This window comes from Bufo gargarizans, chromosome 11, assembly GCF_014858855.1.
Source record: "Bufo gargarizans isolate SCDJY-AF-19 chromosome 11, ASM1485885v1, whole genome shotgun sequence".
NCBI classification, from domain to species: domain Eukaryota; kingdom Metazoa; phylum Chordata; class Amphibia; order Anura; family Bufonidae; genus Bufo; species Bufo gargarizans.
In genome coordinates this window covers 7,560,915-7,587,022 of record NC_058090.1, presented here as the reverse complement: position 1 = coordinate 7,587,022, position 26,108 = coordinate 7,560,915, and the positions used below count along the sequence as shown (strand labels likewise).

Below are 26,108 nucleotides of genomic sequence, written 5' to 3'. Positions count from 1 at the left end.
TTGATTAATAATACCTGGATCAAACCACCTTATCATGTTGACAATCATGTAACATAGTACATAAGGCCAAAAGAAGACATTTGTCCATCCAGTTCGGCCTGTCATCCTGCAAGTTGATGCAGAGGAAGGCAAAAAAAAAAAAACTGTGAGGTAGAAGCCAATTTTCCTCACTTTAGGGGAAAATAATTCCTTCCCGACTCCAATCAGACAATCAGAATAACTCCCTGGATCACCGACCCCTCTCTAGTAGCTATAGCCTGTAATATTATTACGCTCCAGAAGTACATCCAGGCCCCTCTTGAATTCCTTTATTGTACTCACCATCACCACCTCCTCAGGCAGAGAGCTCCATAGTCTCACTGCTCTTACCGTAAAGAATCCTCTTCTATGTTTGTGTACAAACCTTCTTTCCTCCAGTCGCAGAGGATGTCCCCTCGTCACAGTCCTAGGGATAAATAGATGATGGGAGAGATCTCTGTACTGACCCCTGATATATTTATACCCTCTCCAGCTCTGCTATGCCTGCCTTGTTCACAGGAGCCCAGAACTGTACACAGTACTCCATGTGTGGTCTGACTAGTGATTTGTAAAGTGGTAGGACTATGTTCTTATCACGGGCATCTATGCCCCTTTTGATGCAACCCATTATCTTATTGGCCTTGGCAGCAGCTGCCTGACACTGTTTTTTGCAGCTTAGTTTGCTGTTTATTAAAATTCCTAGATCCTTTTCCATGTCAGTGTTACCCAGTGTTTTACCATTTAGTATGTACAGATGACTTGCATTATTCCTTCCCATGTGTATAACTTTACATTTGTCAGTGTTAAACCTCATCTGCCACTTATCTGCCCAAGCCTCCAATCTAATCAGATCCATCTGTAGCTGTATACTGTCCTCTGTAGTATATATACAGTATACTGTCCTCTTTAGTGTTAATTACTTTACACAGTTTAGTGTCATCTGTGAAAATTGATACTTTACTATGCAAGCCTTCTACAAGATCATTATTAAATATATTGAATAGAATAGGGCCCAATACTGACCCCTGAGGTACCCCACTAGTGACAGTGACCCAATCTGAGTGTGTACCGTTAATAACCACCCTCTGTTTTCTATCACTCAGCCAGTTACTTACCCACATACAGACGTTTTCTCCCAGTACGAGCATTCTCATTTTATATACTAACCTTTTATGTGGTACAGTGTCAAATGCTTTGGAGAAGTCCAGATACACGACATCCATTGATTCGCCGCTGTCAAGTCTAGAACTTACCTCCTCATAGAAACTGATTAAATTAGTTTGGCATGAAGGATCCCTGACGAAGACATGCTGATATGGCGTTATTTGCTTATTTCCGTTGAGATGCTCTAAGATAGCATCTCTCAGAAAACCTTCAAACAGTTTACCCACAACAGATGTTAAACTTACCGGCCTATAGTTTCCATGTTCTGTTTTTGGACCCTTTTTGAATATTGGCACCACATTCGCTATGCGCCAATCCTGTGGGACATTCCCTGTCAGTATAGAGTCTGCAAATATCAGAAATAAGGGTCTGGCTATGACATTACTTAATTCCCTTAGGATACTGGGGTGTATGCCATCTGGTCCTGGCGATTTGTCTATTTTAATCTTTTCAAGTCGCTGATGTACTTCTTCCTGGGTCCGACAGGACACTTTTAATGGGGAATTTATTTTTACATTCTGCATGCCATCTGACAGTTTATTTTCTTCAGTGAATATAATGGAGAAAAAAATATGTACATTGATTTATGAATGAAATCAAACTAGTCATGATACCACCTGCATTTTGAGAAGATTATAATCACCTACTAAGCAGTAACTGTTGCAACAATGAGTATTGATTCATAAATCAAATTATATACATCATTTGGATCAAGTAATCATTTATTGCACCCAATCATGGACAGTGAATTGACATTATTTACAGTTGTTTGCAATTAACGAACATTGATTTTTCTTCTTTCGGATAAAAAAGGACTATTTAATTTCATTAGCATGGTTATTGGATGAAATAGATAAATTAGGATTACACTGAGCTTCCTCCCTACTTGGATTTAACTATATTGTGTATATTGGTTCAGGATGTGTCCCTGTCTTCCTCAGTCACAGTCCTCTGCGGTATAGGCAGTTGGCTGTTTAAGACTGAATAGGACAGGATAACACATAACTGATATCTGTGTATCCGCACTAACCTTTATTTTTCTATTTTTATTTTTATTATTATTTTTTATATTTTTTATATATATTTTAATGTATGTGTATTGTTAACTCTTTTGAAATACATTTTTATCTATAGACTGTGGGGCAGTCTTATAACAGTGCACATAGATCCAGAAATTAAAACGGGTGAGCCACTATAAGCCTTTTTTTTTTTTTCACATTTAGTGTCGTGAATGACCAACCGGGACTGCTACGGACTGGACAAATCCAGCTTCTTTTTGGGATCCCACAATGGTCAGGTTAAAGTGTGGAGGCTGCGTGGTGGGCGCTTCAATCCTGCCCTTGCTGTGGAGCGACACACTGCTGGTGTGATGATCTGCCTAGCCATCGCGTACGTCAGTCTGTCACCCCTAGCAGTGATACGAGGGACACTGACAGCTCAGCGATATATGCAAGACATCCTGCCAGCCATATGTGTCCCTCTCATGGCAGGGCTTTCAACTGGCACTTATCAGCAGGATAATGCTCGCCCACACACAGCGAGGGTTTCCCAGGAATGTCTCCACCAAATTACAACACTTCACTGGCCTCCACCACCAGAATTATTGCCAACCAAGGATTTATGGGACCAGCAGGGGCGCCAGCTTCATCAGCCTACAAGTGTGCAGGACCTACAGGTCAAGCTGCAACATCTGTGCGCAAATGTGCCGCATGATACCATACAAAACCCATATGACTCCATGCCCCACCGTATCTCATCTTGTATCCAGGCTAGAGGTCGTATCTCTTCTTGTATCAAAGCTAGAGGCCATATCTCATCTTGTATCCAGGCTGAAGATCCCTGACGAAGGAGCCCGACAGGCTCCGAAACGCGTTGGAGGTTTTTGTCCCACGGAGGCTACGGTATCCACAGAGGTGACGTCACCGAAGCGGTTTCCAGGACGACCGTAACAACAAGCTCCCTCGCACCACGCTTGCTTCCGGCCGGGGCAGCGTCCGTGCTAGTAGGTGAGCAAGGAGGACGGACCTATTACAGCACTTTCTACAGGACTAGAAAAAGGAAAAAAGAAAAAAGAATTTGGAAAAGACATAGCCCCGAACTCTATCAAACAGGAACATACCAGGTACACGTTAAATTCTATATTGCACACCGGATACTCGCGCTATTACTTGTGTGTACTTGCCTTCTCTGCATCCCTAGCGCAGACAGCGAGCGCTACGGATTGTCTATTTCTGGCCCTGGTTTCTTGTCATCTGTATCTTCTTTCCCCCCCCCTTCTCCTTTTCCTCCCCTCTATCTACTTACATAGAGGGAGATAACAGGAGGGTTCTGCCATTCCAGCGCTGGTGTCTAACATCACCTTCGGGTGATATAACTATCTATTATACCTTTAACTCCAAGGAGGACAACAGCTCCTTTCGGACACCTAGCCGCGGAATCAGCCAGGCTTGGCTGATTTGCTGCAGACCCCCAGGCCGGGAGCGCAAGGAGGTGTATTTCGTACTGAAGGCCATATATTATCTTGTATCCTAGGCTAGAGGCTGTATCTCATCTTGTATACAGACTAGAGTCCGTATCTCATCTTGCATCAAAGCTAGAGGCCATATCTCATCTTGTATCCAGGCTGAAGGCCATATATTATCTTGTATCTAGGCTAGAGGCTGTATCTCATCTTGTATACAGACTAGAGGCCGTATCTCATATTGTAGCCAGGCTAGAGGTCGTATCTCATCTTGTATCCAGGCTAGAGGTCGTATCTCATCTTGTATTCAGGCTAGAGGCCGTATCTCATCTTGTATCCAGGCTGAAGGCCGTATATTATCTTGTATCTAGGCTAGAGGCCGTATCTCATCTTGTATACAGGCCGTATCTCATCTTGTATCCAGGCTACAGGCCGTATCTCATCTTGTATCCAGGCTAGAGGCCATAGCGCATCTTGTATCCAGGCTAGAGGCCGTATCTTATCTTGTATCCAGGCTGGAGGCCATATCTCATCTTGTATCCAGGCTGGAGGCCATATCTCATCTCTTATCCAGGCTGGAGGCCATATCTCATCTCTTATCCAGGCTAGAGGCTATATCTCATCTTGTATCCAGCCTAGAGACTTCCAACAGGGTCCTAGAGCCTCCCTTTCATTGTACAGTTTTGAACTTTTCGCTCTGATATTGTAATCACTTACACTTTTTTTTGTCAATGAGCGCACTTCGTTAATACTTTGCCTCTGCTCTCATCTCATCTGTCATATTTCTCAAAAAATTAGATGCAATGAAGTTTCTTGGCAGCCGACCATCTGACACCGTGCAGGCAGGAACTGCTGTGAGCGCTTGTTGATGTCGCCATTTCTTAGCACTTGTGTACGTTGCTAAGAGCTGGAAGGGAGCGGTGAACTATGTACATACCACATCTACACCACACTTGGCAAAGCCTTCCTCCTAAAGTTCACTCATTGTTAAAACGTCTTTACTCGTTTGCACAACTGCAACGATAACAGCCTCTTAAATGGGAATGACATGCATCAAATTCTCCAGAGGGACATCGGACGTCACACCATGAGAAGTCGTACTGAACTTCAGCTTGTTTACTACGCCAATGCATCGCCGATGCATTGGCGTAGTAATTATATATGTACAGCTGGTATAAGTTATACATCTTCTTGTATATAGTGATATGGAGCATGCTGGTATAACCTGGGCATCTCCTGTATATAATTATATATGTACAGCTGGTATAAGTTATACATCTTCTTGTATATAGTGATATGGAGCATGCTGGTATAACCTGGGTAAATCCTGTATATAATTATATATGTACAGCTGGTATAAGTTATACATCTTCTTGTTTATAGTGATATGGAGCATGCTGGTATAACCTGAGTATCTCCTATATATAATTATATACAGTACAGACCAAAAGTTTGGACACACATTCAAAGAGTTTTCTTTATTTTCATGACTATGAAAATTGTAGATTCACACTGAAGGCATCAAAACTGTGAATTAACACATGTGGAATTATATACATAACAAAAAAGTGTGAAACAACTGAAAATATGTCATATTCTAGGTTCTTCAAAGTAGCCACCTTTTGCTTTGATTACTGCTTTGCACACTCTTGGCATTCTCTTGTTGAGCTTCAAGAGGTAGTCACCTGAGATGGTCTTCACTTCACAGGTGTGCCCTGTCAGGTGTAATAAGTGGGATTTCTTGCCTTATAAATGGGGTTGGGACCATCAGTTGTGTTGTGGAGAAGTCAGGTGGATACACAGCTGATAGTCCTACTGAATAGACTGTTAGAATTTGTATTATGGCAAGAAAAAAGCAGCTAAGTAAAGAAAAACGAGTGGCCATCATTACTTTAGGAAATAAAGTCCGAAAAATTGGGAAAACTTTGAAAGTGTCCCCAAGTGCAGTCACAAAAACCATCAAGCGCTACAAAGAAACTGGCTCACATGCGGACCGCCCCAGGAAAGGAAGACCAAGAGTCACCTCTGCTTCGGAGGATAAGTTCATCCGAGTCACCTGTCACGGACGGTGTACAGGAAACAAGACAAAGCAACATGCATATATAACTTACTGGATCCAAAGCTAAGGAACCAAAAGGGAGACCCCTGCACAAGACCTAGCACTTTCCCTGGCTGCTCAGCCTATGCAAAGATCCCAAAGGTGGATGGTTGCATATCCACCTACCTCGACTATATAACCCCTGAACACCCTACAATAGTGAGGGGACACGACCACCGGCTCCCTACACCAGACACGGAGGGAGTCAGGGTCACTTGGGATCCAGCAAACAGAAGATAACAGATAAATGTACAGCACTTAACTTAGTAGCAGACTGGGAAACAGGATCAGCATGCACACACACTCCAGGAAGAAGTATAAGCCGCCCAGTAATGCATTATGGGGCGGAATTTAAAGGGATGCAATCAGTCCAACTACATGACAGCTGAGAGAGGCTAACGAGATGAGGAACTGAACACCACAACAAAGAAAACTCAAGGAGGAGGTTCTGAAAGGCTTCTGTCACCAGCCTCAGAAATCGCAGGTTAACAGCAGCTCAGATTAGAGACCAGGTCAATGCCACACAGAGTTCTAGCAGCAGACACATCTCTAGAGCAACTGTTAAGAGGAGACTGTGTGAATCAGGCCTTCATGGTAGAATATCTGCTAGGAAACCACTGCTAAGGACAGGCAACAAGCAGAAGAGACTTGTTTGGGCTAAAGAACACAAGGAATGGACATTAGACCAGTGGAAATCTGTGCTTTGGTCTGATGAGTCCAAATTTGAGATCTTTGGTTCCAACCACTGTGTCTTTGTGCGACGCAGAAAAGGTGAACGGATGGACTCTACATGCCTGGTTCCCACCGTGAAGCATGGAGGAGGAGGTGTGATGGTGTGGGGGTGCTTTGCTGGTGACACTGTTGGGGATTTATTCAAAATTGAAGGCATACTGAACCAGCATGGCTACCACAGCATCTTGCAGCGGCATGCTGTTCCATCCGGTTTGCGTTTAGTTGGACCATCATTTATTTTTCAACAGGACAATGACCCCAAACACACCTCCAGGCTGTGTAAGGGCTATTTGACCCATGAAGGAGAGTGATGGGGTGCTGCGCCAGATGACCTGGCCTCCACAGTCACCGGACCTGAACCCAATCGAGATGGTTTGGGGTGAGCTGGACCGCAGAGTGAAGGCAAAAGGGCCAACAAGTGCAAAGCATCTCTGGGAACTCCTTCAAGACTGTTGGAAGACCATTTCAGGTGACTACCTCTTGAAGATCATCAAGAGAATGCCAAGAGTGTGCAAAGCAGTAATCAAAGCAAAAGGTGGCTACTTTGAAAAACCTAGAATATGACATATTTTCAGTTGTTTCACACTTTTTTGTTATGTATATAATTCCACATGTGTTAATTCATAGTTTTGATGCCTTCAGTGTGAATCTACAATTTTCATAGTCATGAAAATAAAGAAAACTCTTTGAATGAGAATTTGTGTCCAAACTTTTGGTCTGCACTGTATGTACAGCTGGTATAAGTTATACATCTTCCTGTATATAGTGATATGGACCATGCTGGTATAACCTGGGCATCTCCTGTATATAATTATATATGTACAGCTGGTATAAGTTATACATCTTCTTGTATATAGTGATATGGACCATGCTGGTATAACCTGGGCATCTCCTGTATATAATTATATATGTACAGCTGGTATAAGTTATACATCTTCTTGTATATAGTGATATGGAACATGCTGGTATAACCTGGGCATCTCCTGTATATAATTATATATGTACAGCTGGTATAAGTCATACATCTTCTTGTATATAGTGATGTGGACCATGCTGGTATAACCTGGGCATCTCCTGTATATAATTATATATGTACAGCTGGTATAAGTCATACATCTTCTTGTATATAGTGATGTGGACCATGCTGGTATAACCTGGGCATCTCCTGTATATAATTATATATGTACAGCTGGTATAAGTTATACATCTTCTTGTATATAGTGATATGGAACATGCTGGTATAACCTGGGCATCTCCTGTATATAATTATATATGTACAGCTGGTATAAGTCATACATCTTCTTGTATATAGTGATATGGACCATGCTGGTATAACCTAGACATCTCCTGTATATAATTATATATGTACAGCTGGTATACATTATACATCTTCTCTGGTATATTATACATATACAATTATACACATGAGATGCCGCCCAGGTTATACCAGCATATCAAGTGCTGTCTGGAACGTCGTGGTGGTGAAATCGTGGATGGGCCAGTGAGTGAGTAGATTGGGCAGTGGCACCCGCACTCCGTTCCCGCCGCAACGGTTCAGAAATTGGGCCAGCACATCATACAGAGCACTGTACTGTCCGGATTTGCTGCCAGGCCCAGCCCCTTGCTCTGGGGATACTTAAAGGGACCATGCCTGGATTGCCTGGTCCGTCACACATAACCAAAAAAAAGGAGGACTTCTAGCTGTCCGTCTTGGCCTTGCGCCGGACGGAGGACCAGGAGTCTAAAAACCACACTGTCCGGCCTAAAACCAGACGTCTGGCCACCCTAGGGACAAGGTCAGGGCAATCAGCTAAGGGTAAGTATGGAGATCAGGCAGAGGTCAGGTACACGGGAGAGCGAGCAAGACAAGTAGAGCACCTTGCAGGAAGCTAAACAACTAGAAGCTATTACTGGTGCCTTAAATACTCAAAGGTGGCCAGTCATTGGTCGGGGAAGACTGAGGTAGATGGACACTAGCTCAAGGTAGTGCACGTGCACCTTACGGGTGGAGACAGCTGTGCAGTAGAGATCAGCTAGACTTCACCTGTGGGGGCTGTCCCCACAGGTGAAGAAGCACCCACCTGCCATATGATTGACGGGGCTGGATACTTCTGGGTAGAGATGCATGCTCAGTAGCTACACTTTAAGCCGCATTTGAGTTTCGGCAGCGGTATAGGCGTGAGATTGCATGAGTCGTGCGGGATGTCTAGTCCTGTCACCCTGTTAATCATTTGGCAAGTGGGAGCGCTTCTTCACCTGTGGGGTCAGCCCCTCACAGGTGAAGAAGTCTGGCTAATGAGACGAATTGATTCATTAGAATCGATTCACTCATCTCTACTGCGCAGCCCTGATGGCCATACCTGCTGGGTGAGGACTGGAGGATGCCGGCTGGGAAAACCAGGTGAGCGTTACAGCAGCAAATGGAGTTGGGGATTTGGTCAGGATTAATACAGGCAGATACTTATCCATCATGTATTTATTCTACAGCAGGACAACTACCCCAAACATCCAACTAATGTCATTAAGAACTTGCTTCAGCATAAAGAAGACCAAGGACTCCGGGAAGAATAACATCCAGTCTGTCTGGGATTACATGAAGAGAGAGAAGGATTTGAGGAAGCCGACATCCATAGAAGATCTGTGCTTAGTTCTCCAACATGTTTGGAACAACCTTCCTGACGAAGTCCTTCAAAAACAGTGAAAGTGTAGAAGAACCGACGGATGCTGTCACACCCAATATTAATTGGATTTAAATTTCTCTTTTCTTCAATCACTTTGCATTTTGTTAATTGATAAAAAAATAAACTATTAACACTCCTATTTATAGAATGTGTCGGCAGATAAGAACCATTTGGCCCATCTAGTCTGCCCAATTTGTGAAATCATTCCTAATTTGCAGCATTTTTTACACCTGCCTAAAATATTTGCACGGTACAGTGCTTTGCAATACTCACTGTGTAGCATGAGATAACGGTGTCCCTCACTGCTCTGATCACACCCTGGGTTCCAGCTACAGACCAGGATAGCTTCTGCTTTTACCAATGTGCCCGGAGAGGCTAGGTTCTGCTAGGTTATTTGCAGTGAGAAACCTCCCTTGTGGCCACTAGAGGGCGCCAGTGTATTGATGAAATGGAATGTATAGGAATACCATAGTCAAAAAATGTAAAAAATAAAATAGAAATAGTTTAAGAATGCAGAAGGAGATAGGGATGCGTCATGAGCCGTGCACTGATGGACAAAAAAGAAAATCTGGTCTCTGATTCTAGTTTCTTGATTAATTCAAGCATGTCTGTTTTGTCTCTGCACAGTGAAGAGCGATGGAAGGAGGAGGTTATGCTCATTTTATATATACTCTTTGTGACCAGGTGACAGGAGAAACAGCCCCCGAGAGCTAATATGGCTGACATTAAATGTCAGACAGCTAGTTCCTGTCCCAATGCTGAAGGTAGAAGACATCTGGAGGGCAAACAGACAAAGAGACAGCAGGTAAGGGTGCGTAATCTTAGACGGGCTGTCTAGACGTCAACAGATTTATCACGGTGGTTCAGGCTGGATAATAAATCTGCTGCAGGAATGGACTCATTTGACTAAGGTTCCAGTCACATGTCCGCTATTTCGTTCCGCATTTAGCGGAACGGAATTGCGGACCCATTCATTTCTATGGGGCAGCATGATGTGCTGCCTGGACACGCAATTCCGTTCCCCAAAAAAATAGAACATGTCCTATTCTTGTCAGCAATTGCGGACAAGAATAGGCATATTCTATTAGTGCCAGCAATGTGCGGTCCGCACATTGCCGCTGTCCGTGTTTTTCGGATCCGCAAAACATGTTACGAATGTGTGAATTGAGCCTTAGGCCTCATGCACACGACCGTTGTGTGCATCTGAGGCCGTTGTGCCGTTTTCTGTTTTTTTTCGCAGACCCATTGACTTTCAATGGGTCCGTGGAAAAAACTGAAAATGCACCGTTTGGCAGCCGCATCCGTGATCCGTTTTTCCTGGCCGTGAAAAAAAAATATGACCTGTCCTATTTTTTTCACAGCCAACGGTTCACGGACCCATTCAAGTCAATGGGTCCGTGAAAAAACACGGATGCACACAAGATTGTCATCCGTGTCCGTGATCCGTGTCCGTTTTTTCCTATCATTTCAATGGCAAACTTGACTTAGATTTTTTTTTTCATTTTTCATGTCCGTGGATCCTCCAAAAATTAAGGAAGACCCACGGACGAAAAAACGGTCACGGATCACGGACCTACGGACCCCGTTTTTGCGGACCTTAAAAAAAAACGGTCGTGTGCATGAGGCCTTACTCCTACTTTTGAGCAACTTGGTGAAAACCAGACAGATTTTAGGCACAGACATTTTAGACAGATTTTAGGCACAGACATTTTAGTAAATGTGGACCAAGGAGCCCAGATCTCATTTTTGGTAAACGTTAAATTTAACCCCTTTCTTCGCATGTATTTTTTTCCCCCAAAGACAGATTGGGTTTTCTTTGAGTGATGTGTGGTACTGAATGCCTGCTCCTGAGGCATGCCATTCTTCGAAGATTCTGCCAAAACATGACAGTATAGACTTGAATGGAGAAGGAGCCGGGAGCGTTGCCCGTCCAGGTCAGATATCCAAGCACCGGCAGCACCCTAGTTTTGGATCCAGGAGACAAGATGCCGGGTGATCACTGAGTCTGCAGAGATGATACCTTCTATGACAGGCATCCTCAAACTGCGGCCCTCCAGCTGTTGCAAAACTACAACTCCCAGCATGCCCGAACAGCCTACAGGTATCATCCTTCAGCAGGGCATGCTGGGAGTTGTAGTTTTACAACAGGTGGAGGGCCGCATTTTGAGGATGCCTGTCTATGATGTCAGGTGTGCGGCTCGGTCTATATAGAGACACAATGCTTAAAAAAAGTCCCATGAGTGGGATGGATGGAACAAAATGCAGAGGGCATGCCCCCTATGCTGTTAGTAGTTTATAAAGCTTCCCCTCCGCCCCCAGTTTTGCATGTAATATCTGTCTGCTGCTGTTGAATGATATTTGAGATAACTTTTACCCAGAAATTTCCAGTCTTCCCCTCTATTATCTTTATTATAAGCTTTATATTGATACAGTGGGACTAACTCCCCCGCACCCACCCACCGCACACTGCCCCGACACGCACCTCCGTCTCATCTCTCCCCAGTCTGTAATAACACGGTCACAGACGGGTGACATCCTGTCTTCCATGAGACTAATGGAATAGATTTGCTAACTGATTATTTTAGAGGCACACATGTTAGGCTACTTTCACACTAGCGTTTTCGTTTTCCGGTATTGAGATCCGTCATAGGGGCTCAATACCAGAAAAAAAAAAACACTTCAGTTTTGTCCCCATTCATTGTCAATGGGGACAAAACTGAACTGAATAGAATGGAGCGCTCCAAAATGCATTCCGTTCCGTTCAGTTGTGCTCCCAGACCGGAGAGCAGACCGCAACATGTTGTAGTTTGCTTTCCGTCCTGGGATGCGGAGCAAGACGGATCCGGCATAACCCCCAATGCAAGTCATAGGGGACGGATCAGTTTTCTCTGCCACAATTGAAAACAGATCCGTCCCCCATTGACTTTCAATGGTGTTCATGACGGATCCGTCTTGGCAATGTTAAAGATAATACAACCGGATCCGTTGTATGCAGACGGTTGTATTATCAGTAACGGAAGTCTTTTTGCTGAACCTTGCCCGATCCAGTAAAAACGCAAGTGTGAAAGTAGCCTTAGGGAGAGTTCACATCTCTGTTTCATTTTCCATTCTTTTCATCCGTCAGAAGAACAGAAAAAAAAAACAGGATCCTGTAAAAAAAAAAAAAGCAATCCTGTTGCACATTTGGCATCCATTTGAGCTATTTCCATCTAAGAAGTTTTTTTAGACGGGAAAAGAAGAACTGCATGACTTTCCCATCTAAAATAACAGATCTCGGATGGAAATGGCTCAAAGGATGCCAAATGTGCAAAAGTATACGTCTTTTTTTTTTTTTTACAGGATCCTGTTTTTTCTTTCTTTCTGTTCTTCTGATGGATCAGAAGAATGGAAAGTGAAACGGAGATGTGAATAACAAGCTGATCGCAAATAATGACAGATTGTGTTGCAGCGTGACCGCATTCACTTTCCATAGTTTCGATGCAGCCTTGGCATTGCTGCAATCTATATGTGACACGTATCGAGGCCAAAGTCCCATCATTGGGGCTCTGACCGCCGGTACCCCCAGTGATCCAGAGAACAAGGGTCTCAAGTCCCATTTAAATGAAGCTGTAGTGGGCATGTCCGTCCACTTCATTGGGACTGACATAGACAGTGCTCCAGCAGTCCCATAGAAATGATGGAGCGGTGGACTGCTCCATTCTCAGGATTGCAGCCAGCCCCAGCCATCATACATTAATCATCTATCCTGTGGATAGTCGATAGATGTCTTTTGTGGGATAACCTCTTTTAACCTTCCCAGCCATATGTGATCACCTTCATTTATCAGTCCTAGACGTTACCACTAGGGGTCACTGTGACCAAGATGATCAGTCGTGACCTGGACCATGTCCGCCATACTGCCCACACATTTCACAGACATGTTCACGGCTTCTGATAAATGCATCACTCAACCGTTACCATGCAAAACAGACAAGAGATGTCCACGGTGGATAACAATACATATTCATGGTGGGGCCATGTTTACTCATGCATAGAAGGTGGCAGTATTAATAAGTACAAGTGAATACCAAATAGACAGCTCCCTTGATTAGAGCAGTCAGTGTTGATGGAAAACCAATCAGAGCTGGAATAAAACTGCGGCGTAACGAGAAAGGGCTGGGCCCAATAGCACATTTTTAAACAGTGACCCCCACCCCCTTAGTCCTCCCTCACAGTAGTGCTCCCCCTTAATTCCCCCACACAGTGGTGCTCCCCCTTAATTCCCCCACACAGTAGTGCTCCCCCTTAATTCCCCCACACAGTAGTGCTCCCCCTTAATTCCCCCACACAGTAGTGCTCCCCTCTTAATTCCCCCACACAGTGGTGCTCCCCTTTAATTCCCCCACACAGTGGTGCTCCCCCTTAATGTCCCCAAACAGTGGTGCTCCCCTCTTAATTCCCCCACACAGTGGTGCTCCCCTCTTAATTCCCCCACACAGTGGTGCCCCCCTCTTAATTTCCCCACACAGTGGTGCTCCCCTCTTAATTCCCCCACACATTAGTACTCCACTCTATATTCATGAAGAGGCCTCTGTGGTATAAATAAAAAAAAATTTGTAATACTCACCTAGCCCCCTTTCCCCATTGAATAAAGCACATACCCCTCTCCCCAGCAGGGGCTATGCAGTGACGTCATCGCACCTGCTAAGTCGGTGAGCGTACAGGCTGGGGACTGATCTTTGGCCCACGTGTTCTTCTGTTTATCGGGCACAATGCTGTTACTGCATCACAATTGCTGGGGAACGAGGAATGGGCTATAATGGATGCCAGTAACATCCCATGTGGATTGTCTAAGCCGCTGCTTTTGTCCTACAACTGTTGTGCTCCACTTATTGCAGGCGATTCTTTAGGTCATGTCACATCAAAGCAGCTTCTCCATTGAGTTAGCCCTCTTTGACACATCAGAGAATTGCAGATGAGTGCTGTCCATGGTCTCCATAGACCACTCACATATCCACTGGCTTTAGTGTGCGGTTTTCCACGGGCCATAGTGACAACCAGTGGTGTGACTAGAACTGAATGGGCCCCAATGAAAATTTTTAAACTGGCCCCTCCCCAGCAGCAACAACAACTTGCTCCCATGCAACCCCCACTCCTGCGGCTAGTCAGGATTGCTCTGTCAGACCAGGCCCAGCAGCTGGTCTGTCTGTTTCCTACACATATATACTGTCACTGTATAGGCCATTACTGTTGAGGGGCCCCTGACAATCAGGGGCGGACTGGGAACTAAACGTTGCCCTGGAAAAAAAAAAGTAGAAGTGGCTACACATTGCAGGCGGGTCCAGATTGACTGAAGGCCAGGCAAAATAATTAGGCAGGGCCAGCAATATACTACCCCAGCTGAACCAAATACCACAGTGCAGCACAAAATACCGCCATCTGTGCGACAGTATTCAACTGTATCGCTGAACTGAGGATTGAGGAGGGCACCTGCGGCTGCTGGCCAGGTGCGTGAGAGATTCAGATCATTACGTACCTGGCTGAAGCCATGAGGACGGCTTGGGTGGCCCTCCTAGGAATCGGTCCACCATGAAATTTATGATCAATCCGCCCCTGCTTGCAATAGAACCTTTCAGTTCTCCTTCGGGATGATCCCCTTCTGACTTCGGGCCCCGTAGCAACCGCTTCCCCTGCTTCCACTATATCTACTGCCCTGGGGACACCATAAAAAGCTTGCCCTATTTTTTCCGAGGTGCCATCCGTGTTTGGTCCATGCTTTTTTATTTACGGATGGCTGCTAAAATATGCCCTGGAAATTCATTTTTACCCTAGCAGGATCTGGTGAATATGGATGACTGGAAGACAAAAAACAGACACATAGACCAAACACGCATTCCTTATGGACATCTGCCTGGAGGAACCCCTGACCACCTTGTCACGGATGTCATCACAGACATGGACATGTGAAAGAGGGTTGGGTGGGGAGGGGGAAAAGTTGAGCAACTCCAGTCACACAAAAGTCCCTTGGTTATACTTTTGCACCCTAAAATAGGTGTTTGGCTCCAGCACCAGTCACCCAGAAGTGATTAATTTGCTAAATATTGCAGGGACAGCTCCCATTGCACAGGACCTCCTTGCACCAGGATCCAGCCATGCAGGGCACAGGTGCAGCTGGCCCAAGACTCCAGCATTGTTCAAACCCCCCCCCCAGCCAACCCCTTCAAACTGAATTCCTCCTCCCATTGGTCAGTGCAGAGCCCACCCCACCCACTTTGATCTCTCAGTGACTGCCCCCTAGTGCCCATTCACCTCTCCATGCTGTCTGTACAGTTGCACACATGGGGAAAGTGAGAGTTGTCTGCTGCTGCACTACTACCCCCTATATCCTTTATGTACTCACTGCATGAGGGGGGCCTCTGGATGAGTGCACTGAGCACCTGAGAGCAGAGCTGCACTGAGCAGAAGGAGGAGGAGGAGGAGAATGAGGGTTGTGCCTCTGCCCCCTGCAGAGATGAGACTCTCATTGTTCGGTTGCTAGCACTCAGCTCCCTCCAGGGGCACAGACAGCAGCATGGACTATTCTCTTCAACTTCTCTGCAATTAGGGCTCCAATTGAGTTGAAATTATGGAGATTACAATCTCTCAGCTCCTGGACCTGTTCATGGAGAGTCCACTGGTCTCCTGGGTGAGTGTCCAGCATTGCTGGGAGTGTCCCTGTTGCTGGGGGGATCCTCTAAACAGTCTTACATTGTAACTGACTACTTGTAAACATTGTAACTGTTGCCTTCAGCTGGAGTCAGTTACTTTGTTCCAGTTTGTTGTTAGTGTTTACATTTAAGAACTTTAGTTGTATTTATTTATTTTACTTTTATTACAATGTATCAGTGTTTGCAGCAGCAGGAAGTTTCCCATATGCAAACCTCCCATCCACCCCCTCACAGACCACCTGCTGCTACATTTGATTTGCAGTTCACTTTATATTTGTTCCTCGCTGCTCTGTATTTCTTCTATTGAGCTGTCCTGCACCAAGCTGCCCCTGATCTCACCCCCCCCCCCCTTTGCCCTGCCCCCATCCAGCCTTGTTATTACTGAATAGCTGCATTCCTGGAGATCTGGGGGACACAGGCAGGTGATAATGTCCCTGTTGGTACAAGATGGCCACTTCCTCCAGACCCAGTATAAAGTTTATAGCCCTGTAACTACCAAAACTGACAACACTGACTCTGCCTGGGGCACGGCTTAACCCTCTGAGCTCCAAAATACATTGTGTTAACTCCCTGCCCATTAGATTGCTAGCTCTTTAGCCTACAGGTCCCTTGTGAAAGTGTAAAAGGATGTTGAAACATGTCTAAAATAATGACATTTAAATGGGCCCTATCTAGGAATCAGTTTCCATCCATCTAGTTTTCCTGTGGTCCTGAATGGAAATTCTGTATACTCACTACAGGATGAGGATGAACTGTTTTACAGCTAGGCAGACGCAACGTAAAGTGACAACTAGTGTTGAGCGAACTTTTGTTTTAAGTTCGGCGTCTAAAGTTCGGGTTCGGGTTATCGAAGAATCGCGTTATGGATTCTGCTACCACGGACATGGTCCGTGGTAGCAGAATTCTTAACGCGATTTTTCGATAACCCGAACTTTAGACGCCGAACTTAAAACAAAAGTTCGCTCAACACTAGTGACAACCCCTTTTAGAACTGTAACGAAGGGGATATTGGTTGTCGCCCAGTATTCCCAGAAACAGATGTAACTAAAAAGCATTTGAATAGAAGGTTTGATTGCAGCAGGAAAAGTGCCTTCATTTACTGAATATCTTTGTTGGCATCTTGTGAGTTGTAGCCTGTTACATTGTGTCTTCTTGTAACTGCCCAGACTTCAGTGTTGGCGTACTTTCACACTAGCGTTTTTCTTTTTCGGTATTGAGTTCAGTCCTAGGAGCTCTATACCGGAAAAGAACTGATCAGTTTTATCCCTATGCATTCTGAATGGAGAGCAATCCGATCAGGATGTCTTCAGTTCAGTCGCTGTACGGTTTTTGGACGGAGAAAATACTGCAGAATCCTGCGGTATTTTCTCCGTCCAAAATTCCGAAACACATGCCGCATCCGGCATTATTTTACATTGAAATGCATTAATGCCGGATCCTGTCCTAAGTGTCCTGGAAAAAAACGGATCCGGTCTTGCGGTCTGCGCATGCGCAGACCTTTTCAAAAATGTGAAAAAGGTAAATACTGCATCCGTTTTTCCGGATGACAATCGGAGAGACGGATCCAGAATTGCAATATATTTGTGAGATGGATCCGGATCCGTCTACAAATGGTGTCCGTTTGCATACAGATTTCCCGAATCCAGGGACGCTAGTGTGAAAGTACCCTTAGGCCTCTTTCACACCTCAGTGAATCGCGGCCATGTGCTGCCCCTGATCTCCACAGATCTTCATGGACGGCACACATATCCATTGACTTTAGGGCTCATGCACATGAACCTTTTTTTTTTTTGCAGACCGTATGCGGAACCATTCACTTCAATGGGGCCACAAAAAATAAATTATGGAAATGACTCCATGTGCATTCTTTGTCATAGAACATGTCCTATTATTGTCCACATTACGGACAAGGATAGGATTGTTCTATTAGGGTCCGGAACGCGGCCGGTATGCGTGTTTTGCAAGTCATCCAGCGGTCGTGCGTGTGGATGAGCCCTTAATGTGTATTCATACATCAGTGGTTTTCCGCAGACCATGGGACACCACAGAAGCATGCCCTACTTTAGATTTTACGTGTGAAAGAGGCCTTAGGCCTACGTCCGGAGGCTGCAATATGGCCGCAGCCATACTATAGTCTCAAGACACTATACTCTACTGAACTTGGATCACTATAGGATCCTGTTCACACAGTGGATTTTGCACGATTTTTGCAGCATTTTTTCTCTCTGTTTGAACGCTACTGACCTGCTCACCCAGCGGTGTCCGTCCAGTTACAGCGTCAAAAGACGCCATGTGAACAGGGCCTTAGGACCTGTCCTCTAGTTTGGTTCAGTAAAACTCCCAATGGATCGAGGTTTATAGATTAACTATTAGCGGACAATTCTAGAAGGGTCTTGGCTCGGACCATACCCTTCTTGTGAGGTTACTATCTTGTATTTCATGCTCGCCCTCCATGAGGTTGTCTAACCGCCTGCTGGGTCTCTATCTGGGTGCGGTGACTCTACGTGAACTGTAATATGAAACACTTCATTGCACACAACAAAAATACTGGATTGTCTTTCACCTTTTTAGATCTTAAGCTCCTCAGGGATGGGGGGGGGGGGGGGAAGTACTCTTAGGCCTAGGAAGAAGCAATAGTCCTCCGCTTAACCCCCTCCCCTCCCCCGTAGGCCTGAGATAAAGGTCAATTTACACATATTGGAACAGTTAAAAAAGTTATATTTAATAATCCCAAAAGACTGGCACAGAACTGAAATATAATGGTGATAGTCACAAGAATTTCTGTTGTGGGCTTGAAAGAAGGCTTCTTGTAATAGGGAACATGATGATTTTCGGGGCCAGGGCTGCTGCAGGGCCATTTGTCACCAATGGTGTACTGCCCGATTCGCCAACTGGGACCATGTTTGGGCAGTTTTGGTGCCAAGACCACACAGGGTGTAAATCTGTCATCACAGGTGCTTGAGGGGGGAAGTAGGTCTCCCCACTGCTGTCAGACAGGTTGTGGCTGTCATCATGAGACAGGTGATGTGAGGTTAACGGTTCTCTGAAGAGACAGAGAAAAGAGAGAGACAGAAGTGACTGCTGAGGAGACTCATGAGGGGGGGGGGGGGGAGCTGCAGCTCCTGCTTTTGTCCATGCTCTGGGTCACATTAACAATAACATCCTTCTCAGTTCCAGGGCTTTTGTTTGTCTGCAGAGCAGAGCCGGGAGTGTTGTGTCCTGACTGCAGAGTGGGGGACACCGTGTTGTAGTGAATGCCAGGGCGCTGCTTGTAGGATGGGAACTCGCCGTCTCGGTGGTAATGCTAATTGTATCAGGCGAAAGACATGCTAGTGTTCATGCTGTGGAACTTTAGGTTCTATGAACCAACCTCTGCCATCTGAGATCGCTGTTCTATAGTTTTAAAACAGATATGCTCTAAGTAAAAAGTCACAGAACGAAGCCACATTCACACAACCACGTTTTCGGCCCACTTCCGATCCACATTTTGTACAACGGCGCCTGTGAAAAGTGCAAGATGCACATAGATGTGGTCGTGTGAATGCAGCCTGATCCTGAGTTACATCCTGTATTATACTCCAGAGCTGCACTCACTATTCTGCTGGTGCAGTCACTGTGTACATACATTACTGATCCTGAGTTACATCCTGTATTATACTCCAGAGCTGCACTCACTATTCTGCTGGTGGAGTCACTGGGTACATACATTACTTACCCTGTATGATCCTGAGTTACATCCGTATATACTCCAGAGCTGCACTCACTATTCTGCTGGTGCAGTCACTGTACATACATTACTTATCCTGTACTGATCCTCAGTTACATCCTGTATTATACTCCAGAGCTGCACTCACTATTCTGCTGGTGCAGTCACTGTGTACATACATTACTTATCCTGTACTGATCCTCAGTTACATCCTGTATTATACTCCAGAGCTGCACTCACTATTCTGCTGGTGCAGTCACTGGGTACATGCATTACTATCCTGCACTGATCCTGAGTTGTATCCTGTATTATACTCCAGAGCTGCACTCACTATTCTGCTGGTGCAGTCACTGTGTACATACAACAATGATCCATGGGAATGCCCCTTTAATTTTAAATGTTAAAGGGGTATTCCAGTTGTTTGAAGTTATCCCTTATCCACAGGACAGAGGATAACTATTAGATCGGCGAGGGTTTTACCACTGGGGGCACCGCACCCCGTGGACCCCCACCTAAAACCAACGGAGCGGTAGGTTGGTCATGCCCGCCTGTGGGAGTTCCAGAGATGGCCCCCCTTTGCTTGGCTTTCTCTGGGTCTTGCATAAACTCATGTCTTGTACTCTAGTCACAGCCAAAGCTGCCTCAAACGTGCTGAACAGTGGAACGTGTGTTTGTTTTTTTTTGTTTAGTTTTTTTGCAATGTAAAATCTGCAACTTTCACAATGCAATATGGCAGGACACATTGTATTTTAGGATGCACTGTCCATAAGAGCAGCAGTCGGGTTGCATGGAGGAGGCTCTTAGCCGTGACTGATACATCTGAGACGTTAATCATCTTGGAAGTAAAGTGCAGAGTCTGGGGCATTACATATCCTCAGAGGAATGTGCAGAGCCCCAGGTTGGGCAGTAATCTCATCTTTTACCTATTGAATTCCTCCTAATCTGCGTCCTCGCCATTCGCGCTCACGTTTATTTTCCTGCTTCCATAGGTGAAAACCTTTGGGCCGTGTGGTAACGAGAATGACAGCAAATTGGCGACGTACATGGATCTAGTGGACGGCGTGTTCCTCAACAAGATAATGCTCCAGATGTGAGTATATGGCGGGGGCCCTCTACTTATTGGGAATTCAATCTATAACACAGGGATGGCCAACCTGCGGCTCTATCTGTTGTAAAAACTACAACTCTCACCATGCCCTGCTGTCGGCAGACGGCATCCTGGGAGTTGTAGTTTTGCAACAGCTGGAGAGCCGCAGGTTGGCCATCCCCGCTATAAAACATAGCTGTGCATTACACACACACAGATGTAGCAGAGCCGAACTGGTCACTTAGATTGTTGGGGGGGGGGGGGGCTGCTTTATGTGTGAACTGTGAAAATTCATATTTTTTTAGATGGCTGGTGGGTGTTGACTGAGGCATGGTGGGACCTACCTAGAGGCGCGAGGTACGGTGCTCATGCCTCATTTACATGTGACTAATCGCTATAGTGTAAAAACTGCACTTGCACTCCACAGATAAATGTGAAATTTTCGGCACGAAAGCTGCAAATCAACCACTTCCTTTCCGGCTCAGAACAAGCCATGTGTGAAGGGGACGCGCTCGAGTCACAGCTTCACTGGGGCAAAAATAAATGTTGAAATGCAGGTGGAAACTGTCCTGAGATTATAGCGAGTTTTACCCCAATAGGACTATGTAGTGTCAGTCTTCACTGTACCTGTGGAATTCTATTCCATAACACAGTAGCAAGGTGGGGGTTGACAACCACTGGCTTCTGTGTATTTTTAATGCTCCTCCATCATTGGTTCCTTTGTGAGCTCATATTGAAGTGACCTCTCCCCCTGCACCGCAGCTCATTATCCCATGAAGAACCAACATTGTAACATTTAAAGAGAACCTGTCAACAGAATCAACCCTATCAAACATGGCAGGGTTGTTCCTGCTGATTGAATTGATACTTTACTTGGGAAAATCGATGGCGGCCTTCCCAAGAAAAGACTTTGTGCTAATGAGGGCTTAATGTACTAAAGGGCGGGCCAGCACTGGAAGGACACGCCCCTCTGAGCACTAAAGCCCCCCATTTGCCTAAGAATAAAAGTCTTTTTCTTGAGAACGCTGCAAACCAATATTCACAAGACAGGTATCATTTTGATCAGCAGGATCAACCCTACTGGGCTGCATGTCTTGCTTAGTAGGACGGATGCTGCTGACAGGTGCTCTTTTAAATGGCATCTATTCATTTCAATGGCTGTTCATGTAATGCATGGACAGTCAAGGGTCTGCCAGAACAGGAGCCTCTCGGCTCTGACTGATGAGGGGGTCCGGAGTCAAAGACCCCCCCCCTCTGTGACAGCCGCATGCCCTACTATCCCTACACATACTCATGTTTTAAGTCCCCGCTGAAGGTTTTTCAGGAGTTGTCATGGGAATGAAAATAAAGCCATAAAAAAACAGCAGTTTAACCTACTTGCTGATTGTTTCCAGGCAGAAAAATAGATTTTTAGAAGGGGGTAAAGAAATCGGAGGTGACCGAAGTCTTGATCCTTGTGATATAAGGATTTGGACATGATCAGAATTGATGCCCAGGGTTGTCCCGAGCCTTTCCTTGCAAAGTAGATGAATGAATAAATGTGATTTAGGGCTCGTTCACACAAGCGTGTGCCCCGTGCCCGGACTGCAAATAGAGATCCGCAATGCACGGCCACCGTCCGTGTTCATGCCGCTTAACGGATGACGGCCCATTGACTTGAATGGGTCGGCACCGCAGAAAAACAGGACGGTGTGCGCACGGACTGTGCCCGTGCATTTCGGACCGCAATTTGTAGTGCGCAACACGGGGGCACACGCGCTCCGGTGCATGAGCTCTAATGGTGATCATGATCCCACTGATAGGAAGTAACGAGGAGCTGGTTACTGGTCTGAGGCTCTAGAGATGCCGAGTCCTACATTCCCAGGCATTCCTGGCATGAGTGAGGTATGAGGTTTCCCTGTGCCCCTTGCATGGACTGTGTGCGGAGTCCAGGACCTGTGTACATTGGATACAGGTAAACAGTCGGGCTACTGGTTCCCACGATGCAGTCCACCTATGGAGGGAAGGTAAACACTGCGTATAGATCACTGCAAAAAGTTCTCGTCATGACCTTCTTGGATGGTTGCACTTGATTTTTCTTAATGAACTTAAATTTTGGGTAATTGCATAAGTAGCAACCCCCCCCCCCCCCCCCGATATTTGCTCATTTCTGACTTGTGGCCTTCACTATTCCAGTTCTCACTGTCTGTGTTCTGTCTATGGCTCAGCAGGCACAGGCTACCATAAAACATCCCGCGTCTGCTGACAGAGGAATCTGATGTACCCCAGAAGTCTCCCTAAAGGTTGACGGGAATTGCCCCCAGGACTGAAGGGGTTAGCCCATAAAAAGTATTCCTATGCAGTTAATGAACCTTTGCAAATTTAAGTATTATTGCAATATACGTGCAACAAAATGTACATTGCGTTTTCCTCTCTGGTGGCGCCCCCTGCTGTTTCTCCTATTGGTCCACCTCCTGCATTCAGAGGTGGACTGACATGCTCAGTAGCTTCCCTGCTCTCAGTGCCATTCATTCATCCCTGGTGCCTGAGGAGGCTCACGGCCCCTCTGCCACATAGAAGACCCCAGTATTATAAATGGCACCTGTTAGGTGGGGAGGGGGAGGCAGTTACAGATTTTTTTTTTTTATTGGGGGCATCAGGTCACCGGCTATAAATAAGTGACGGGTCAGGGGTCTGGGAGCCTCATCCTCTGGACAGCCCTCACAGGGATGGAACATGATGGGTGTTATACTCTCTGGACGTGACCTATTTAGTTACGTGCCCCTTGCCCCCCTGTGCAGCTGTCACCCCTGCCCTCCCCACCGGATGACATCTTCTTTGTCTGTAAGATCTTTACCCGAGCAGCTGAGCGCTATAGTTACATGTGCCGGACACCTGAGAACCGGCGCCCCATAAACAGCTTGTTATAGGATTTGATGTCAAAGACGCCGAGGCGTTCACAGCCGTGAGCAGACGCGCAGTCATAAAACCGAAAACCTCTGGCCATACTTGTTTCTAATAGGGAATTGCAGAACTAACACCTCCATAATACAATGCCATTGCTAGTAACCCTGCAGACATTCCTGCGCTTGCCCTAGAGCTCAGTCAGTAGAATAAAGATGGAAACCAACAGAATTGTTTATGCAGCTTTGGATGTGACTGGAGCATAAAATAAATCCGTGCAAAATACTGCATCTATGTGTACCCCCCACAATGAACCGTGTACAGTCTTGCAGTCGTCTTATGTGGGCTCACTTAGAGGCCGGGGGTGACGGTATCCTCTGCACACCACCCATGCTGCATCATGTTATCTGACTGTCTGCTCTCTTTCCCTGCACAGTGATCCGCGGCCGTCAAATCAGCGAATCAACAAGCACGTCAACAACGACATCAACCTGCGGATTCAGAATCTCGCTATACTGGTGCGACACATCAAGACCTACTACCAGGTATGGTGATGGCGGCTTCCTGTTCAAATACAGGCAGGAAATCCTCCGCGTGATTAACCCCTGATGGGCTGGCAGATTCTGAATTGTAAGATTTTATATATATATTTTTTTTTTTTCACGTCCCAGTCTGTATGGAACTTGGCTGAGACACTGCCTTAGGCCTCATGCACATGGCCGTTGTTTTGGCGGCTCGGATGCGGACCCATTCACTTCAATGGGGCCGCAGAAGATGCGGACAGCACTCCGTGTGCTGTCCGCAGCCGTTGCGCCACAAAAAAAATATAACCTGGCCTATTCTTGTCGGCGTTTTGCAGACAAGAATAGGCAGTTGTATTAAAGGCTCTCCGTGCCGTTCCGCAAATTGCGGAACGCACACGTACGCCATCCGTGTTTTGCGGATGCGCAATTTGCGGACCGCAAAACACACAACGGTCGTGTGCATGTAGCCTTAGTTGGTACCTCTTACTGCAATGATTGTCAGCCCTGTGGTTCAGCTCCATGTAGTGGAGTCTACTGAGAAGCTACGTAATGTGAGCTGCTAAGAGGCGCCTGGGGGGGAAGGGTGGTGACAACTGCTCTGGGCTGATGTCTGTATCACAAAAGTAGTTGTCACTTCTCTTGCAAGGGAGCCCCCTAGCGGTAGAGCACGGTGTATACAGCAGCTCTGTGGCATAACTCGCCTGCATATGCCCGTGCGCGATGACTTATTACAGTAAAATATACATTTTGTCACCGTAAACTGAAACGTAAATTTCACAAAACTGCGCTGAAATTCAATGAGACATAATATTACTACATACCATCGATCAGAATTACCACCGTACATCACCAAATGGGGTTTTGGGCCACAAAATGATATTTTGGGACCCACATGGCAGCGGCGGGTCACACAATGTGCTGGATCACAATGAAATCTTTCCAGGAGAATTGAATGTATTTTTCTGCTTGCAGCGGCCAGAGCGTGCCACGTCCACTTGGAGAATGAAACACTTCCATATTGTTAATAGGTGTTTTGTGAGAAAGCAATAACAGGAACATTACTCGGCCGCCGCTTCCTTCCCTGTGCAGAAAGATCATTGTATATTTTCGGGGCTCCCCCCACGGTGGTGTTATTTGGTTGTAATTCTGCACAATGGATGTGGTTGTACCTCAATATCCCCATTGTGTTGTACCACAGGAAATGGGGGTGCTTATTTACTTCTCTTGGTCTCGGAGAGGAATGGAGTTGGGATCTATGATGCTGTTAGTTCGGGTCATCCCCTTGGGTAATTTTAAAGGGCACCTATCAGTGGTGTCAGGCCTATTAAACCGGACACACTGTTTGATAGGACTGATTCTGCTGATTAAAATGATACCTCTCTTGTGAAAATCGGTTGTGCCGTTCCCGAGAAAAAAAGACTTGTATTACTTAGTCAAATTATGGCTCGTACACAGAGGGGAGGGGCCTACCCCTCAGTGCTCCTCTGCTCTCCACTGCTGGCCACGCCCCTCAGTACTCTGAAGATCTCATTTCCACAAAGAATTAAAAGCAATTTTTCTCTGGAAAGCCAAAAGAGATTTTTACAAGACAGGTATCGTTTTAATCAGCAGGATCAACCCTATCAGGCAGCATGGCTGGTTAAATAGGGTTGATCGTGCCCTTTAAGCATCTTTATATAATAAAAAGTTCTGCAACTTTCTAATAGATTTTTGGTATCCCTTCCTCTCTATTTTCAATATCTCCGCTTGCTGTTTTCTTCCAGGGCCGAAAACCCATCCTGATCACGTTCTCCACAGTTCAGAAGAGAGAGCTGTGATACATTGTTACGAACCCTGCTCCTTGGTGAGCAGGACTAAGCCTGGATGGGTTTTCTGCATGGAATCTTGAGTCCTTATCGTTCACTGAAAGCAAGTCAGTTATTATCAAAGAGGAGCGTCTTTTTTAATAGTGTTTGGCGACATAATTCAAAGGTTGCACCAAAATGGCTGTATTCGTGGCGCAGTATAGTGGAATACGTGTATGACAGTCGCAAGGTGACGGAGGTGAATCCGATATTTGGGGATTTGC

At 45.8% G+C, this 26,108-nt stretch overlaps 1 protein-coding gene across 1 annotated transcript in view; it reads left to right on the top strand.

Annotated features, from left to right (window-relative positions):
* The first annotated feature begins 9,795 nt into the window (after positions 1–9,795).
* Positions 9,796–26,108, top strand: part of CCDC88C (coiled-coil domain containing 88C) — a 75,157-nt gene continuing 58,844 nt past the window's right edge. Inside the window, 3 exon segments of the mRNA XM_044271609.1 lie at positions 9,796–9,959; positions 20,536–20,636; positions 23,953–24,061. Of these exon segments, the coding sequence (XP_044127544.1) occupies positions 9,870–9,959; positions 20,536–20,636; positions 23,953–24,061 (300 nt within the window). The 5' untranslated portion in view covers positions 9,796–9,869.